Raw genomic sequence first — 21,248 nt, forward strand, 5'->3', positions numbered from 1 at the left:
ACAAAACAGAAAAAAGTATAAGAGAAATCAGAGAACATTGTGTAATTTAGGTACAAAAAAAGAAAAATGTGAAGCAGTGAAAGTGAAGCCAATTTTGACAGATGAGGCAAAAGAATGTGAAATAATAGCAGAGAAAGACTGAACAATGCCGTGGAAGGAAAAGACATGATTGTTCTCATTTTTCAAATTTAATTATCTCTATTTATTACAACATGAATAAATATCTTTCTCAGCCGCCTGCTGAGAAAGGCAATGACAATCTTTTACCAAGATGATGCTTTGTATTTGTTTCCTTTTCAACTCCCTTGAAGGAAAATGACAACAGCAACCACCCTGCCATATTTTGTCACCCCAAGTGTGGTCATCAGTGCAACAAAGTGTCAACCCTAATTTTCCACAGCACTCCTCTCCACAACCCACTCTCTGCTGCCTCCTCATTCTGGTGCTCTAAAGGGGTTTGTTTCGGGTCGGTGGTTGGCAGAGGGACTGGCACACAAACAAATCACAGATGAAACAGCAGTGTGAACACACTCCTCTGTTGTCCTAATGGCAACATTCTGTTGGAGGGGTTGATTGAATTAGCCTGGTGCTGATTGCTCGGCACATTGATTAATGCTGCCTGCCTCAGTGCGTTGTGGTGTTCAGTCCTGCTGCTGAATCCCAATGAGACAACATCCACGTAAACAATAATATGTACTACTAACCACATTTTAGAGGCTGCATGTCAGTTTGGGATTTACCTTCCACTTAATTTTATCGATGTAGGAAGACGCCATTTGTCGGTTTTAGAGACATTTTAGCATTGTGTCTTTTGGAATTAAAATTACTACAGACACTCATGTGGATGAATGTTACAGACAGATTTTACAGACGTCAACAACTTACCATCACAAGAACTTTTTAATACCATTATGATCCCAATTTAAGACCAATGTCACACCCATGCTTAGAAAAAAGCAGACTTGTGGTCAAAAGGCTTTAAAAAAGGTACTGAATGTTTACCTTAAATTACATGACAGCAGATATTATTAACATTGGTCTGCTGAGTTAAAACTATAATATTCAAAAGACAATTAATTTGTTTTTTAGTAAGCTACATCGCTGCCTCAGGGAGATGAGGCATGGTTTTATGGTATTTCCTTTGGCAAAGGGTGTTGAAATGTATCCTATGCTCAAGAGAGATATTTAAAAGGATGAATTGAGGTCCAAATTTCGATAATAAAAATTAGATATGCCTAAAAACAAATTCCAATGTGTCATGTTAAGAAAATTACTAAAGAACACTCTGCAATGAGTGCATAGATGTTTATAGCTGAGAAGTTGAAATGTCACATACTTACACTTCCAAAAGAAATGCAAAAACATTATCCCTCCAAATTCATGTTTCTTCCCACCGAACAAAAGCAGTCCATCAGTGGAGAGATAGTGTGTCACATTATACTTTTAGTCCCTGAGTGTTTTCACAGCGACTGCAGTAAGAACTTGCCGTTGACAAATGGCAGCTCAAAAACAAAAGTACCACTGTGACGTCACAATAGTCCAGCACTCCTTGGAGACAATAAAGCATTTAGTTTGGAGTCAGCATTTTAAGAGGTTGTTCAGAGCTTTTAAGTGTGTCCACAGTGAGTGTATGTAGGGGGGGCACCTCCCAGAATGCCCTTTCCTTTCTCTTTCCTCTTTCAGTGAGCAAGGGAATGGGAACAGACGGGAAAGAAAACACACTGGAACAACATTACCGCTCTGCCTCGTGCTTCCTGTTTGCCCCCTCTGTGTCATTTCCTGTTTGGAGTGTGCAGATTTTTGACCAATCGGACTCCAGCCAGTACTTTTATGGCCTTCATGACCGGTTACATTTTGTCCAATGAAACTATTCATAAGCACCTGTCCTGCTTTGATCAAAGTTTTCCTCTAATCTTCTTCAAACTTCAAACTATTCATGTTTGCATGTCTCCTTGCTCATTATTTCAAAGTACAACTTGAAAGCACTTAAAAAAAAAAAGGAACAACAAGCAAAAAAAAAAAAATATCCCCATAAACAACCATAAATTTGCACAAGATGAAATTAAATGCTTCATATTTATCAGAGCAGATTTTGACCACACATACTGTCATTCTCACAGTTGGGTTGATTATTATATGTTCGGTCATGTTTGACTCTCTGTGGCAAAGTTTAATTTGTTGCATATTCGCATGTGGTTGTTTGGGTTTTTGGTGCCCATTAAAGAACCACCACATTCATACGCCTGCAAACTAAAGTCATATGAACCATAAGCAGCAATCACACGAGGTTAGAGAACAGCCATAATGGGAACTGTTGTGGCCTTCTTTCATAGCTAACCATTTGTAGTTTTTTTTAAAAACATAATACTATCATTCTGTTTCTCCACATTGTAATTTCACTCCTGCTACTTTTGTCTTTTCACTACATCTACAATCTGTTTGTTTTCCCTGAATTCTGCATATTTTTCTTTATCCAAACAAGGGAATAGTGCATGCCAAACAGATTCTCCACATGCATTTTTTATGTACAATAAGATCTAAAGCCTTTTGATTGGACTTCATAATTTTGAATAAATATCTTTAAACTCTATCTGATTAAATATGAGTTAATGTCAGGCTAACATAACAGAAAGCTCAGAACACACATGGGATCTGTCACCAGTAGAAAGAGGACAAACAGAATATAATAATAATAGGAGTAATATTCTAATGGATTTTACACAAACTAAACAACTCCAGATAAAGAAAAATAATAGAAAAGTAAATGTTCCAGTGCTTAATATCTGCTCCAAACATAGCCAAAAGTTAGCCTATCACTAAACCAATAAATCAGTGTGAGCCCACATTAAGCTCCAGGCCTCCCTCAGACATAACCTCTCCCAGGACCTTCAACAGTGAGCAGCCATGATGTTTACCACCAAGGTGGGCCAATGAAAAGCTTCTGTGCACAACACAATGTGCGAATGTGTGTATGCTGTGTTGTGCTGTTTACAAGGCGACCGTAAAATAAACAGCTGGTAAAGCAGCAGAGAGCTGAGGCCCGGCAGAGGAAAAGCAGGGGGTTTGATGTGCGCAGAAGCCAACAGTCAAAGATCTACGATGACACAGTCCCACTGACTGCGGCAGCAGCGTAGGAGTCTTTCTCCACAAGGCTCCATGCACTCACACAAACACATGTCCGTTCATACATCACACAGTCGATCAAGTGTATCCCGCTTGACATTGGTCGATAGGGTGTGTGTCGTTTATCATGGGTTGGCAGGCGGTGAGATGTTTGTCACAGAGTGAGTCTATGTGTGTGTACGTGGTCACGTGTTTAGTGTAATATTCATTATGCTGCTATTGGAATTCTGAGGTTGTGACCAAGATTTCTTGAGGGCTAATAATGTATTCTGCCACCCATTAACGCTTAATAATAATGTATCCTATCCTGTCAGGTTTGTGTGTTTATGCAACAACCTGTGCTGCATCCTGTTGTGTTGTCTGTGTAGAGTGGTTGACAAAATACTCCTTCTTAAGCTAAATAAAACAGTCTTGTATTCACTTGAAAATACATTGTCACGTGCTGAAAACAGGCCTGTTTTTCTGAGCTTATGAAAAGTTGACTTTTGGAGACATTGTGATTCTTTCAGGAGAGCGATGCCACAAACATACAGTATGATGATCTTATAGACCATGATGCATTACCGTGGATACAATATTTTCAGTGAGCTCCACCTTAAATATTTAGCAGTAAAATTAATCCAATCCAAAACTATCATATGTAACGGTAAAACACTATGTATACACATATCTACTACTATTTATATAAAAAGATATAACAGAACACCAACTCATCCTGAAATGTGTTTGAAAACAAACTGAATGTCTGTGATTTATACTTCTATAAGCCACCCATGCAAAATAGCAGAGCTTTCTTTATTGTACTAAATCCAAACTGTCTGAAGTCTAGACATTAAGTATTGATGGATGAAAAGTATTGATGTTTGTAGGCCCACCACCTAAAACAGCATCTTGTCTCAGTTCACCATGGCAACTACATACTGATGGACCATGAAAAGCTGGTGATGAAGCACTGCTGTGATTTCAGAGATAGAGGAATATTAGTGTGTTGGTATCAAAACTTTGTGGTCCAATTTTGAGTTTCCTGAAAATAATTCTAATGATTCTAATAATTCTAAGAAATGTTTTACAGATTCAATCTTAAAAATTTCCTTTTATTCACTTCTTTGCAGACAGTCTAGCCTTAAAACTGAGTCACATTAGTTTAAAAATTCTTTGTTCTTGCTCTACAGACAAATAAAGTCAGCTAGAGTATTAATATTTATCAGGTATGCTAATTCAGCAGCTGCAGTGATTCAAACTATATTATATGACTGTTGTCTGCAAATTTATTGACAGAGAACACACTCCATGTGACTTTCCCCCTTCTCCCTCAGCAGCTGACCAAAAGTGTATGTACTTCACTATCATTTTGCATAAAATATTAAAGGGCATATTCAGTACAAGCTTACACCAAACACCTGCAAATCCCTAGACCCACCTTGAGCTGTATAATGTAGCCAGAAAACCTGATGAAAGTGTAGCAGTATAGAAATGCTGCCCAGCAGCAGTCAAACATTCAGGTACCTGAGCAAATCTAGCAACACTGAGAAAGAGAGTCTCTGCAACCCTTCTTCAACATCAAGAGTAGTGAAAAGTTAGCAAAGTGTTCTTCCACACTCCACTCATCAATTCATGCAGTCAGTTCCAAGTACATTGCTTAAACTCTGCAACTGCAGACTTCACACCAAAGCACTACTCCTTATGAAAGGACTCATTGCCTTTTTATCTACATCTACAAATGTATAGGACCTGGGATGTGAAATAAAATCCTTGGTGGCAAAGTCCTGAATTTTGTCCAACATTCACACAAACTATCTCACTCCTACTGAGGAAAGTCAATAATGCTGTGGCTATGCGACTAGGTTGGCTAAAGGAGCTATATGTAGTATTTCTGCAATTAAAAAAGTGACCTTAAGTATTATAACATTGTTTGAATAAACAATGCTGACGTTATGATAAAGATTTTGGTGTAGTGCAGGGATGGCCAACCCTGGTCATGGAAAGCCACTATCCTGCATGTTTTAGATGTATCCCTCTTCCAACACACCTGATTCAAATGATAAGCCTATCATCAAGCTCTGCAGAAGCCTGATAATGACCGTCAGGTGTGCTGGAAGAGGGAAAAATCTAAAACATGCAGGATAGTGGCTCTCCAGGACCAAGGTTGGCCACCCCTGGTGTAGTGTATTGCAAAGATATGAACTGTAATTCCTCACAACCCCAGGCCAACAGCCACTGCAAATGTATGTGAGCACTAGAGGGGGTAGTGAGTCACTCCAGTCACTCCCAGTGTATTAAAAGCTAACACCAAAGGATTGAGGATGAGAACCACTAAGAAATGAGTGAAAGTGACAAAGAGATTAAGAAGGAGATTAACACTGATTTCACTGGACGTACCTCTGAAGTACAAAAATAAAATTTGCTGCTGAAATCACAGTATTTTTTTTCTGCACAAGCAAGTTTGATTATGACAGTTACGATGCTGTAAAGTTGTCATGTTGTTATGTTGTTAATTTGGCCACTTGTAAATATGGTTCATGTCTAAACCAACAGCTCTGACCCAGTTTGGAAAATTTCAAATCAAATCCTTATGTTACAAACTGTACAAAAAAAGTGAAAAGTAAGCGAAGTTTACTAATACCCCTGCCTGGTCGCACAACACTTTGCCCCTCCTGCTCTCTGATACCCTGCCAACTCACAGATCAATTTTGAGTCTTAACTTTCAATCTCTTTAAAAACATTTCAAAACTTTGTAAAAAAAAAAAAAAAAAAAAATGCAAAAAATTGAGAGAAAGGCACATGTAAAAAACATGTGAGTAAAATTCGAAAGGAATTGGGTGAAAAGTGTTTGAGAAATCAGTTGGACAAAAATCTCTGATGGATGGAAGGATGGACAGAATTACTGGTATATCTATGTAGCTACTCCTGCCTCTGGGGCGGGCGGGGGTATAAAAAACACAGAAAATGTCACAGCTGGTCTTAATATGGCCTAGCGGCATACATGAAAAAGCTTAAATACAGAGAGATGCAATAAAAAGCTTTGTCCTAACCTTAAAAAACATCTTAAAGCTTAGGTTATGGGAAGCCCCGGATAACAGGCTGATAAATTCCTGGGCTGTAAAAGAGCCAAAAGTTCTCACCTACAGCACGATGAGGTCATTATTAAAGAGTTTCTCTTTTACAGGAAGTGAAAAAGTGAACTAAATGGCATTTCTAACAACACAGGTACTCTCTTTAATTTTAATTATACTGTACAATAACTTCAACAAAACCACTAAAGTGAATCACATTGTGAAAAAACATCAACTTAACCAAAAGGAGATGGATGATCTTTTTTTTTTTTTTTTAAGTAAAAGGTTAGTGTTCAGTGCAGGTGAGGATGTATTCATGTTTGTGATCTGTGACAGTGTGTGCTGGTTATTAAGTAATACTTTACTCATTACTGGTTGGCTTCAGTGTGTTAACAGGCTCATGCCCTCAGGACACAGTCTGTGGATCCATTTCCTCCAACCCTGCCCTTTACAGGGAGATGTAATCATATTCCAACAAGCCTTCCTTCCTGTGACCACTCCCCCCTACTCCCACCCCCATTCCTATAATTCAACACACACACAAACACATCGATGTCACCACAAACGTGACATGTGAGCATCGCTCACCCCTGCAGGACAAGAGAGAAAATGTGGAGAGGTGGGTGAGGAAAGGCTGAAGAACTGCATTCCATATTTTAAACACAACACATACTAAGCAACCTCCAATCAACTGGCAACATACAGTGGAAAAAGATAAATGAAGAGGTAAAAGAATACACTGGAAAACATAGAGCACATCCAAGAAAAAAGTAGTTAAATGAATGGAGATTACACCAACTGTACACTATAACTTCAACTGGGTTTGATATAAAATATTCAGAATTTGGAGGAAAGGCTGTTGGAAATGTGCTGGTTCGTGATTTTTGATGCAAAAATGTGCCAATGGATGGTCAAAAACATTTTTTTAAGTGGCTGTCACAGAAAACAATGACTTGTTGTGCATGTTGTTGTTGTTGTTGTATGTGTACTGACTAAGATGCCACCCAGAAAAAGCTCAGAGGTTTAAAAAATTATAATGCCATCAAAAATACCACCTCAATCCTCACAAAGAGCATGGTTTTAATTGCACTGACTGATGATAACAGTGTTCTTGAAGCAGTAATAGTTTTTGGCCCAAATGTGGGAAGATACACACCTTGAAAAGGAACACCGTGAGTCAGCTGAGTAGCATCTCATATGAACTTTATTCAATCAAATCTGCAAGTTCTTTAGTCTAATCTTCTTTTCTAACGTCTGTATGAAGTATGAATCTTGAGACAGTACTATGTGGGGGTTTTTTCATGCTACCTTAGCTTTCCACCTACTTGCCATCTTTTGTCTACTCTAATTTTACAAGCCACTGGATTGTATTAAAATCATTCAGAAGCTTCTAACTGTAAAAGTTGCTAATACTTTGTAATCTTTCATACAGCTGAGTACAAATATTTACGCACATGTTGACTAAATACATTCCAACTTGTTCTCAGTTCCAAACACTTCATGTTAATATATCCCCATACTTAGTTCAGTCATCACAGTTAATTTTTAATTAAATACAAAATATGAGAATAATAGAGGAGGGAATTTTGAATTTTAGCTTTTATCTGTTTCATCGTATTCTCAGAAGGCCAAACCTTTACATTCTAATACTGTATTTCCTTCTTATAGTGGTTCCAGGCCTTTATTTAGCTCAGCTTCAGAATATACCAGCTCTTTATTTGATGGAGGCTTATATTAGATACAGGTCTTTATTTCTAATACACTCTATTTAAAATGTGAGAAAGAAACAGATATAGTGCGAAACATCTTTGTGATCCCATCTTGTTTGGGATGTTAAAAGTATTGCAAATGTGCTTTTTGGAAACTCAACAACTCCTTCCTTAACTGTTTCAAAATAAAAGTTGTCTAACATTTTAGTGGAATGTGATCATTTGTGGCTTAAAAGAGTTTTTACGTGTAAAAATTGTCTCTGTGGCACTCAGATTCAACAAAGGACACACACCTGCAGTGACTGAAATAGGATGACAACGCTACAGGTAAGTGACCTAGAACAATGAAGAGGTAAACATTGCATTATATTGGTGAATGCATTCAATTAAACATGAGTTAAATATGTACAGTGTGTTTAACTGCCTTATATGACAGGTGCCAGAAGTCTTTCTACCTTATGACCTGACATGTGTTTGACCAAGTCGACCTCGCCCTGGTTGTTATTACAGAACCAGCTTTTGATTCAATCACAATTTTTATTTGAGGAAACACAATATTTTGTCGCATTAGCTTTACACTGTGTAATTCTTGGTGAAGCCCAGAAGTTTGTCCCATTCCTCACACAGGTCTTGTTACACAGAGTAAGGTTTGGGAACTTCTGTGCAAAAAAACCTGCTTTTTCCCCCCAGAGAAAAAATATTCTGTATGATTAAGATCGAGGTTTTGTGATGATCATTCTAAAACATTCACTTTGTCAGCCTTAAGCCATATCGCTACTGTTTTGGAACCGCACTTGGGATCACTGACCTGCTCAGCCATTTCTGTCCTTCAGCTTAAGTTTCACAGTGTCCATGTAATTCTCCTTCATGATGCCATCAGTAAAAGGAGTGATGTTTTGTTTTTTTTAAATGGAATTATGCATATTAAAACATTTCCCTGTGGTCTACATAAATTGTAAATGCTCTGCTTGGGTCTGAATTCTTCATTAATTCAACTCCACAGGTCCATCTTCAACCCTATTTCTGACTAATGACACCAGAAAGGTCGATTTGAATGCTGGCCCTTTAAATGCAAATAAGCCACTTCATGCCCCACCCCCTCCAGGTTGTTGACCGTGCTGCTCTGTCCCATTCAACCACTTGTGTTTGTTAATACAACCAACAACTGAACATTTTAGTTAATCAGCTCGAAGTTTGGACATATTTTCAGTATGGACTACAACCGCTGCTGCTGACAAACCATCATGATGTACTCAGAGAAATGTTTGCCAGAAGTCTTGACCTTATATGAGCAAATGTCATGACGTAACTAGTTATAGACATAACAAATTAAGAAGGAATTAAAAGAGGTTGTAGAAATCCACTCAATTTTTGCCAAAATGAATATAAAGATAGCTTTGCAGCACCAGCTTTGCAGCACCTGGAGGGTTCACATTCAAACTTTATGAACTATTAGGGTAAAAATACACAAATAAATGAACCAAAGACTAATAAAAGTGGGCTTAGCAAAATATGAACCTTTAAATGAAAAGCATCGTGTTACTTGAGTAAAAAAAAAAAAAAAAAAAGGTAATTGTTTTTAATTCTATTATAGCACAGCCAGAAATACACGAAATATGTAAATATATCAATATCCATAAATAGCAGGCCTAAGTCATGTGGATCATAATAAGTCATAGTTTTAACTTTGTAGGAATTGTGTAAAGATACAATGCTGGCACTGTTGTGATACTGCAATGCAAGCTAATCGAATCTTATTTTAATGTCTTTGCTCTATTGTGGATGTCTATCATTTCACTGACTTCTGCTTTGGTGGTGTGTGAAATCCCTGCGCCACGCCTATGAAGCATCACGAGAAATTATTTGAATTGTGGGTAGGAGGGAGAGACAAGTTGGAGTAACAGCTACCCTAAGTGGCATCCAGGGAGTACATATCACAGATTTCATGACTGTTTTGGTACTAAAGTGAAAATGTAGTGTTTATTAAGTCTCTCTTGTTAATGCCACATTAAAGAGCCTCTTAACCTTCTCCACCGTGGGTCCTGCTTTATTTCCTTTCAGCAGCAGATCTTCGATACAGATCTGACACAGTAGCAGTAATAAAAGCAGCAGGACATCTTTTACAATATCCGGACTAATCTTAATCCTAAATCTCTTTCCAAGTTCTAATTCGTAGCATGTTCAGGAGGTGAGGCAGAAGGAGCACGTCTGGCAAATAAACCAGCCTGACCGGTGTGACAACAACAAAACTGAAACGGTCCTCTTTCCTCAGGGGCTTTTGGAGCAAACAAATACTAGTGTTTCTAGTAATTAGTATTGAGTCATTCTGTGGGCAGAGAGGCTCCGACTATCTGGAGCGCGTGTGAAATAAGACGATGCATTTCACACGAAGACACAAGGAGACGACGTGTCATCATCACTTCAGGACTGACTTGAGGATTTAAAAGAAAAAAAGAACAAATACTGTCTTCAGCTACGATCAGAAATGAAGTGTTAAACACGCAAACACCTGAACAAGAAAGTAACTGCATTCCTCCTCAACAGACTGCAGTACCTGTATTACTAATAGAAAAAACACTGCATGGGCACAGTGGGCACATTCCTATAATGTCATGTGAGTGTTGTAACTTTTGTAGGTTTAGGTTGAATAGAAGCATCTGTTGTGCACTGTTACACCATTTCCCGCACCCTAAAACCAGTTCACCTCCCTTAAACAGGCTATTTTACATGCATATTTGCACATGCATAATTCCTAACATCAGGTGGAAATTATTGAGTACAGTGTTCAGTAGTATAATCCTGCCATACACTGTCAAGTTTATTGAAAAATGTATGGACAGAGCAAAACATTTTAAGTTGGGACATTTATCAATAAAGACAATATGTGGAAGTTTTTCCTTATTGTTTTTAAGTTTCACCTGCCTTTAATGCAACTGTTGCTTATTCAGATTACATCCACATTCTCCTTATTGGATCCTTCATCTGATAATTAAATTGACATAAAAATGTGTTACTGTGTTTGTATGTTTGTAGTCTGTACACTGTGGTCTCAAACACTGTCCATCCATCAACACTCTCAGATTGTCAGGTCAAAAGAAGTACCTTATCACTCCTTAATCGTTCACTGCAACTGTTATTAATTCTAAGGTTTCTAGTTCAATGTGCAAACCGATGCAAAATATAGGTAAAACATAAGTGATTTGTGCAGTCTGTATTTAATTTGACAGCATTTGAGTAAAGCTTTATGTAGAAGGTACTCCAAGTTGGCACCAATATTTGAATTTCAACTTTGAATGGATATTACTTCCAAATACAAAAAAAAAAAAAAAAAGATAATCTTTTTCTTACATACTCTTAATTGGTATTGACATATCAGTCAACCCCCCCACCTATGTAAAATCTTGGATAGTAGAACTATGAATAACTTGTGGACTTGTTCTTGCAAATCACAGACCACCCTCCTCACAAACTGGGTAGTTACTGTCCATACGTCAGTGCTGCTCTCTGCAATTTAATGTGTTTCTTTATGTTATTTTAGGTCTGCACTCACCAATAGGTTCTTAGAACCGCAAAGATCAACTGATGTGGTCGGAGCTGTGACACATTAAAACACTACAACTGAGGTAATCCAAGTGTCTAGAAGCTAACTCTGTCTACTCTTTTGAGGCTGAATATAGAAAGTCTGTGTTTGTGTTGAGCTGTTTCCAGGTGTGAATTTGTGAGACCATATGAATGTAAACCAGGTTACTGCTGGAAAAAGATCCTGCATGCTCAGCTGACTTTTATTAGACACTGCAGGTCTGCAGGTCTGGCTGTATGGACCTCTGTGGCTAAGCTAACCATGCTGGAGTCCAGCAGATGGAGGCCAGATGAGGCTTTGAAGAGAAGATAATTATCCTGTACCACACCCAGACACTGTGTGCCCAGCACGCCACCCAATGACATTAGTCCTCCTCTGACAGAGAGAGAGACAAAGGTGTGTGTGTGTGTGTGTGTGTGTGTGTGTGTGTGTGTGTGTGTGCGTGCGCGTGCGTGTGTGTGTGCGCGCGTGCGTGCATGTGTTGAATCAGAGAAGGACAGGTGAACAGATTGGAGTCAAACCTCCATGCCTGCACACTCATTCTGCTGTCATGTGCACCTCAGAATAGTCTTCCTCTGAGTTCAGGGGTCATTAAGTTTAACTAAAAAGCTTTTTTTGGTTGGAGTAATGATGCTGACACAGTAGGAAAGTAATTCTATGGTTAGTCTCCCTTTTATTTTGGAAACACATTGAGAATAAGGAAGGAAAATTTATACATATAGCACACATTTGTTCTACATGTGTGATGTTTTTCAAGTGCTTTTTGTATGATGAGTTCTTCAACCTGTTTTTTTATTTCTATATTCTATGTTATAAAATGTTTTGTACTCCTTTGAATGGTATGCATTTTTTCATCTACTTGTCTTTTATGTTAAGCTTCTATGAGTATATTGAAAAGTGCTGTACAAAATGATTATTTTTATGATTATTATTATTATTATTATTAGTAGTAGTAGTAGTAGTGTCATAAAAGTGACATTTCAAGAGATGTAGTATGTTAGTGGTGATGGAGTTATATTTAATAAATGTGAACAAAAAGCAATTTAATCATTCACAGGCAGTAATATATGATTGCAAAATGTTTATTTTAATATACTGTAATGTGTAAAAGTCTGATATACTGTATGTTCTCTTCTCATGAAATGTCAAATTTTATTTTCACAATCTACATTTACACTTCTATGTATATGCATTTAATTCATGGGAGAGCTATGAAAGAAGAGATGGACGACTGATAAGCATTGCATAGTCAGAGTAAGTTATGTGGAAAAATTTGCCAGAGGGATAACAGTAAATCCAGATATCTTTCACAGATATCAAAATATAAATACATAAAGCTCAAGTAACTAACTCAAAAATGTTCTTTTCAGTAGCTATTTCAGCCTTTTAAACCTTTAACTCATGTAAATGGCTACTTGCGTTTTAACCATTGTGTCCTAATCTATACACACAAATCTACATACCTTTTGACACCATAACACCTGTGCTCAAACACTTTTCTTTTTTCACTCCTTGAATTTCTCTTTGTGCTGCTGTCAAGGTCTTTGTGGAGCCATTATCTTCCTTAAACTAACAACACTGCTTTACACAGTCCAAGAATACTGCTCTATACAGGTTCCCAAAGTGGGGTACTTGGAAGAAGCCCAGGGGGTACTTGGAAAAATACATTAAATAAGTCATCACGTACCGACTACAAAATAAATAATGAGAATTAATGCTTAAATATAAAACACAATAAATACATTCCTATAATAGTTTTATTGTTAATACTCTTGTTTAAGCTTTGGTAACATTTTAAGAACATTTGTATTTTACATTATTCAAAATGAGTTTATTTGAGTAGCTAAGTAATTATTTTTTGTTGATGAAAGGTTCATTTATTAATGAATGAATTTTTTCTTATCAATGAAAGAGGGCACTTTTCAGTTTATATTTTGCAAACAAAATTTACTTTAATTGTGTTATTTTTTTTATATTACAATTAAATATACGTTTTTTGTTTTTTTTTGTTTTTTTTGTTACAAAGTTTTGAAAATATAAACAGACACTTTTGGCACAGGAATAAATTGTGCCTGATTTTTTTCAATCCAAAATGCTGAAGCAAGGGTTGGGGGTACTTGGCTAAAAAAAAAAAAAGTATATTTCAGGGGGTACTCCACTGGAACCAGTTTGAGAACCACTGCTCTATAGCTTGTATATACGCATGTGTTCTCCTCATTTGCCATCAGTCTCCTCTCCTTCCACTCTTAACGCTCTGCTGTGTTGGCCTTTGGGACAAACTGGCAGTCATTTTGCTCCACACAAACCTGCAGTATGTTATTACCAGCTACAATGACTGTGTGCGTCTTACACAAACAGCTTCCACCAGTCTGCCAGTCATACCTAATATTATTTGTCTCATCACAAGTAGCCTGAGAGGACGAGAGCTTGTTTTGATTGGATGGAGCAGGAAATCATAAACATGTTATTAAATCTAGTCTCCAAGACCCTGCACAGAAAGATTTATTTACTCCTGGTAATAAATACTGGTACAATACATGGGAATTAATTAGGAGTTAAGGCAACAATGTGTGATTTGTGTATATTTCAGTCATTTTTTATTAATGCTTTGGTTACTTTCTCATGATGTTAGTCATGTTTGGAATGGTATTTATACACTTGAAGTATATGCTGATATGTTGATATTAACTGTGCAGATAAACATTACATGTTTATTGAGCCATCCTTTTAAAAACACTGTATACATCTCCATCTCTTGTCCTTACTGGTCATGACTTTTTGTTGTCTTCTGCTTATTTTACATTTTGGAAACGCTGCTTAGTGCTGAATGTATTTAGCCCTACAGTGATTAAAAAAAACAGAATACTTAGTTGGCTAAGGAGTTTTTGTGCAAACATATTACAAGCAAAACAGATGTTGTTAAGTTTATCTTACAAAGGCTTACTTGTTAATCTTTACAGGATGGTTTTCATGACTCATCCTACATCTTTAAACACCACATGGAGCTATTGAGAGAAATCACAACAGGTTTATAAGAAAGACACCTGGGTGCTTCTATGAAACTGGGTTCATTTTGGTACCTGGCACTTTGCCAGCTTTTAGACCCAATAATAAAAGAGAAATTTAGACATATTTCCACCCAGGATATACCCAATGATGACCTCAGATAAATGCCAAAAAATATATACTCTTGCCTTGAGCCATCCCACAGTCAATGAATTTTTGATAAAATATTGAGGCAAAAAATAGGACCAAAAGTGGGACAGGAAAAGCTACCTGGGTGTCAGTGCATTTGATCTGGAAAACATGGGTTGAAATGGTCTCATATACCACTATAAATAAAGACACTGTGTTAAGTTTGTCGATCCTAGTGGTTTTTCTAACCCAGACATGTAGGTTTTTCATGAATCTCAGTCTCACTCCAGGTTTCATGCATAACCCATCATGTCCACTCACGTTACATGCGGAACCTGCCCAGTTAAATACAAATAAATCGCGAGTGATTTTGCAACAGTGGTCATTTTTGTGAAACACTCTGCCTGCATAATTAGTTCAAATCCCAAAATGTACCTGTGAGAGAATAAAAAAATATTCCAAAAAATAGTAGTGCGTAATTTTTGTGTCCTTTTTACAGTGTTACATGTGGATTCTTGTATAAAAATAATATAAAAATGTGTTTTATCTGAAAAATAGTTTCTCTTTTAACTCAGTAAATATTTATTTTTAAAAAAGACAAGAGACAGAGAAGTGCTTCCAAAGTTGCTTCATAACATTAGTCTACATCTGGTTTGAATTTCTAGCCCCTTTGTCCTGTTTTAGGGACCAGTTTCATAGAAACACCCAAATAGAATTGTAAACATAGTTTGTCAAGACCTTTGGTGACTTATGACAACTTCAGGACAAATATGTTTGGGGTCTCCACAATCAGCATATGGGTTGTGTACATTGTCTTTGTACATTATACAGTGATCATACAACTATCAATGATGTTATTTTTCAGTATTTAAAATCCTACGCAGGGTCAATGATACTCCTTTTCCCACTTAAGTAGTTGAGCCTAACTGAAGTTAAAAAAGTTAGTTTATGTGTTTTGTTGGCCAAAGAACTGCCTCCAGAGCAGGAATTCGCTGTTCTGCAACTAAGAACTGCTGACATCGTGGGCTGGGGATGGGACTATTGTGACCAACAAGACCAGAGTCAGTGCAGCTTCTAGTGTGTCTAATCCAAGGAAGACAAATATAAAGTATTACCCGAGCTAGAATAGTTATGAATTTCTCACATCAGAGTTACATTTGTCACATTGTATTGATGTGACCTCATAGTGCACACACTCAGGGACATCATGTCATGGCTCTATGGTGGCTCACTCTCATCTGTGAAAAAACGACCTGGTTCCTACAAGGTTTGCAATTTCAACTAAGACTAGACTGGCATGAACACTGGGTTTGTGCATTGGTGCAAGAGGGGTACGAATACCCTCCAACATCACTTTGAACAATTTAGAGATGCTGATTAAAGTAAATGTACCACAGACATAACAAAAAAAATTTGCCTTTTTCCTGCTCTCTGTCCCTATTTAGATTTCTGTCTTTTTCGACTAAAAATTCAGACCATCCGGAATGAGTCATCCTTGTTAAGAGACTTGTTGGAGGAAACTCGCCTCACCCTGGCCTGGGCCTGCGGCTGTGTGCATTTATTGTGTATTGCAGGGGTAATTAAGGTAATTAGCTCAGGATATCAACATCGTCAACCATCTCCAGGCGAGAGACTGAGTCTATCAAAGGTTGAGATAAATAATGAAACACATAAAAGGCTTACTCCCTGTGCTGGCTGCTTACAAAGCACATTCAGGTCACATTAAGACGACAATAACGATGCCAAGTTTGTTCATCTCTCTTGTGTTTTTTCTCTTTGTGTATTTTAAGGTCATTTTGCTTGATTGGAATTGTTTATAGGGCCAGAGAGAATATCATATTTGAAAGTCTACTTAACACTTTTTAATAACTGTTGTAATTGTTTTCACTTTTCTGTTGATGGTATTACATATTATTTGACTATTTGCAGCTGAAGTTTTTCAAAGTGCAATACTTATTACTTATTTTTTTGCCATTTTTTCCCCCAGTATAAAAACTATATAATCACTACATACATTAAAGTAGGGTGACTCATACTGATGCAAATGCTGAACCCAGCAGTGAGCACATAAACTACCATAGCTACTGGTGGGCTTTTCCTGCTGTTACCCCACACAGCTCATCAATCATGCTTTCCTCCATTTTCATCACTCACAATCAATCAGATCAACGACCAACACACACACCTGTTTGTGTGTGTGTACAGGTGGCAGAGTGTACAAAGGAAAAGGCAGTAATCGGGTTAAAGCTCTCAGCGCTACCCTTCGGCAGAGTCCCCTTAATCCAATCACCCTCCAGTAAATGCCTCACATGTGCTGGGTTGCCCCGGTAACCCAGTCCGAGGCCCTGGTATACAGATCCACAGCCTCACAACTCTGCAAAAGAGACCCACAGTGGATGTAAACGGTGCTGAATGAGTTAACACCGCTGGCAGGGTGAAATCCTGGCTCCCGTACAATCCTTATCAGAGAAGTGAGATAACCAGCAACGAAAACAAGAAACGTTTGAGCGAGTAAAGCTGTCAAACATGGAGCCCTGATATCATAGAACAAATAAATCTAGATGCTGAAGAATATAAACTATTTCTGTCTTATGACATTTGACACATCACTTTGGAGTTGACAACAATTAAAAGTTAAGACAATATGAATATTTTCGTAAATGCTGTCTTTTGCACAACATTAGGCTATGCTGATGTTATTGCTGGTCAATATCTTAAAAGTAAAATGCACCGTGGAAGTCCATCTCCATACCACTAATAATGATCCTGACATTTTAGATCGGTTCAAATCTCAGTTAGTTTATCTAACGACAAAATTATTTGTGTATTAATCAATCAACAACTAATAATTTTAATGGGTTTGGAGCTTTTCTTTATTTTGTAATACCAGTGTTGATGCCTTTAGGCAGAGCATTTTAATAATGTCATTTTTCTCAAATGTCACAGAAAACGCTTGGCCATAAATGTATGTTCAATGGGTGATACCTGAAAAATATATCACAACAGAATGTTTCACTTTATTTGAAATCAGTCATTACTGACTATTTATAATGGGTTATTTTTTGATAAAAGTTTAATTTAATTTAACCAAGACACAAGCAAAACAACATAGGCTGTAGAACAGCTAATATATCATTTTACCATTTAAAAGTCACATTTATTGTAGCATCTTTGTATCTACAAGCACAAATTGCCTCACTACCCCCCAAATCTGCTTCATTACTCTGGATGGATTTTACCGCACCAGCTTCAATGAGTCACTCTTATTCGGTCTTTCACATACTATTCAATTGGAAAATGGAAAAAAAAAAATCCTTTCAATTTGAGTAGAAATGTGATCTTAAAACCTCCTATCCTCTATTTGAAATGGTTTTTGATGACTGCATTTTATTTTTATTGTAAATTAGCTATTTCTCATGCTCCCAATTTTTAAGCATTATATTTTAATACACTTAATATTAGTGTTAATATATCATGTCTTGTGCTACTGCTTTTCATTGTGATATTTCTCTCTCTGTTTTAATTTGACTCAATATAACTGTAAATGAGGGTCACTCCTCAATGATCTTTTGAGTATAAATAAAGGCTGATTGACTGATGAATTGATTGAAGCTGACATTTTCCTCTCCAACACAAAAACTGTGAACACGGCACAATCTGTTCAGGGTTCGTGTGTGTATTTAATCATTCAGTTATTATGACATTCAGTCTGCAGAAATGCAGCTAATAGCTAATGATCTATTTTTTCCCTTGGTTGTTATGGTTATTGTTTTTATTATTATTATTATTATTATTATTATTATTATTATTATTATTATTATTATTATTCATACCAGCTTAGGCCTATATGACACATAAAAGTGTCAAGTCATGTTGCCATCATGTGAGCAGCACACCAACCTTTCCCATTTAATGATAGAAAAACTTACCTTACTCATTACAGTGCAAATCTTTGCTTTTATTGTTCAGTACAATTGCATTTTATTTACTAAAAGCAGCTATACAGGATAAAAATACTCATTCCCATGATTTGTTTCTATTATCTCCTTAAAAAACAGAATTTTGAGTTCCACCAGATGAATCTGCATCATTAGCCTACATGTTCATGCAGTTGTCTTATTTCAAGTGTCACGGTGAAATTTCACAATGACCTTGACCTTTGACCACAAAAATTCCTTCATTTCATTGCCAAATTTTGCAATATTCTGTCATGCTACTCCTGAGAGATAATGCCATCTAACCAACACAGCTTCCTATACAGACACACTGTGGATCCATCTAAAAATGGTCCAAAATCCATTCAAATGTGCCACATGGAAGTGATATTAAACACTACCTGTTTTTTATTCTGTCAGTAGTATCTACGCCATTCATTTGGTACAATAAAAGTACTTAAGATCAGTGCTGAGTCCTAGCAGTTCCAATCACCTATCTTTTTACCACCTGGGCGAAGTAAGAGCATAGTATGATACATATCTTGAGTTTAAAAGGTCCAGTTCAAGCATTCTCCAGTAAATTGTTCAACAGCAAGTGACCATGACCACCCCACAGTGAAAATCATCATCTGTTTTGCTGCAGTGTGTGTGTGTGTATATGTGATTTTCCACACATGTGCGTCCATACGAGACATTAACAGAATATACTGCAGTCTATCCTGGCTGGGTGACTCACACGCAGCCGACATGTGAGGCAGTGCCATTACAGTCCTACTGACATACAGCAGCACACAGGCAGCAGCACACACATACACCGATATATACTGTAAATGGAACTGATGGAGTGCATATCCAGCTACATTTCCCCTCCCACCATGCACTGCGGTGTGATTGATGAGTGATGAGGTGGCGAGGGTTACAGCACTTGTTCCTGGGCGCCATATGTTTCTGCCATCAGCGGGGAGGAGGGAAAAGCAGGATGAAGGTGCAGAGGAAGGCAACATGTACACCACACACCATGTCATCTAATCTTTAAAGATACAATGCTACATTTTTCTGCAATATTACATTTATCATCCAAGTCAACATTTGACCTACATGACCATTTATAAAGTCTTCTCAAAGCACAGGAAGTGGTAAAAACTGTCCCCTTAAATGGCAAGTGTCTGAGTAAACTTTTATAGTTATACTTCATTAACTATTGCATCTACACAAAATAAACAACAAAAACCTCTGCTGGGGTCACCAGACACCATCCACCACAGCTCAGTTTTAAAGCCTCAATCAATCACTGGACACTAGCTCAAAATGCAGTACCCAAAAGGTTTAGTAACTTGTTCTGAAAGACCCCAAGTTCACATTATTAGACACCATTTTAACTTAAAGATCAAGTCACATTCTCATACAACCTTGAAAAAGCCGTGGAAATGCATGCAGGAATTGTAAGCAACACCTCAACCCTCAGGTGCTCCTTTCTGGACAAATATTGATTTTCTGGCTATAGAGCATTGTTTAAAAACTTCAGAATCCTTGGCGCCATGTGTATGTTTTCATTATCTTTCATACTTGCTAATATGAAGACAACCTGCTACACAAGGATTAGACCTAAGGAAAGTAAAGCAAAAATCAATCAATCACTCAAAACCAAACCTTTGAGGAAAAAGTCAAATTAAAAAGGGCGGTACTCACTCATGATGGGAGGCCAGGGGTGGGGGGCAGGGTGCAGCCCAGTTAGGGCAGGGCTTTGGACAGGTGAGGTTATTCTCCACTGGATCTTTCCTAGAGGCACTCATGACCTGAAAAGAACATCAAAAAACCATAAGAGATAAGAATTCAGAGCAAGAAGGAAAGTTAGGAATAACTCACTTAATCAAGAAAAAATAAGCTTTTTGAGGACTATTTGGTGGAATCATTTTTTGCTTTTTGCTCATTGTAAATTGAACTGCTTTAAGCTTCTGACTAATTTAATTCATTATTTGTAAAAAGACACAGTCATAAATCAGATGGTTTCAATTTTCTACCAAAAACCACACATGATTGTGTATAATAATTGGGCGTTGCAAACATGTTGATTACCGATGTGGGTTTAGCATTAATGTCTTCACAGGGATAGAAATGGCATAGAATGGATGAATGGATTGTGTGTGCGTACATTAGCATCTGTCTGTCCAAATCGGCCTGGTCCATGGATTAAATAGCTGTAATCTGATGACAGTACGCAGTAATAATGTGTAATTTGATCATGCTGCAGATGCTTGCAGGAGGAAGAGGAGGGTAGGCAGGAAGGCAGAGGGGGAAATGATGCAGGTGATGTAGAAATTAAGTCCCCCCCCCCCCATGTTGCTATGAGCACGACTGCTGCTGCAGATGCTGGAGGATCCAATATCCTCCAGGGCTGTAAGTGAAACCAGCTCAGGTCAGCAGAAAGTTTCTCCAGCAGAGAGAATGACAAATAATCAGCAGAGCAACAAACTGTGCACAGATTCACTCATACTGAGGGGGAAAGTATGCTGAGACCACCTAATGAGCACTGCTATCTCTATCATTATCACTGGCATTGGATTTATAATTGAGTAGAGATGGTATGAAAACAATTTGGCAAAGTTTAAATGCCACTTCAGAAGGACTGGGCAACCTGACCAAAAGATCACATGACCATCGATTTTATCACCTTGTATAAAATGTAGGTAAGTGTCAACTAAACTGGAAGTTT

At 37.5% G+C, this 21,248-nt stretch overlaps 1 protein-coding gene across 1 annotated transcript in view; it reads right to left on the reverse strand.

The window, feature by feature from the left end:
* usp6nl (USP6 N-terminal like) overlaps positions 1–21,248 on the reverse strand; it is a 94,050-nt gene that overhangs the window by 65,451 nt on the left and 7,351 nt on the right. Inside the window, exon 2 of the mRNA XM_030149012.1 lies at positions 20,225–20,331. Coding sequence (XP_030004872.1) covers positions 20,225–20,228 — 4 coding nt within the window. The 5' untranslated portion in view covers positions 20,229–20,331. The remainder of the gene's footprint in view (positions 1–20,224; positions 20,332–21,248) is intronic.

This window comes from Sphaeramia orbicularis, chromosome 12 (assembly GCF_902148855.1).
Source record: "Sphaeramia orbicularis chromosome 12, fSphaOr1.1, whole genome shotgun sequence".
Taxonomy (NCBI): Eukaryota; Metazoa; Chordata; class Actinopteri; order Kurtiformes; family Apogonidae; genus Sphaeramia; species Sphaeramia orbicularis.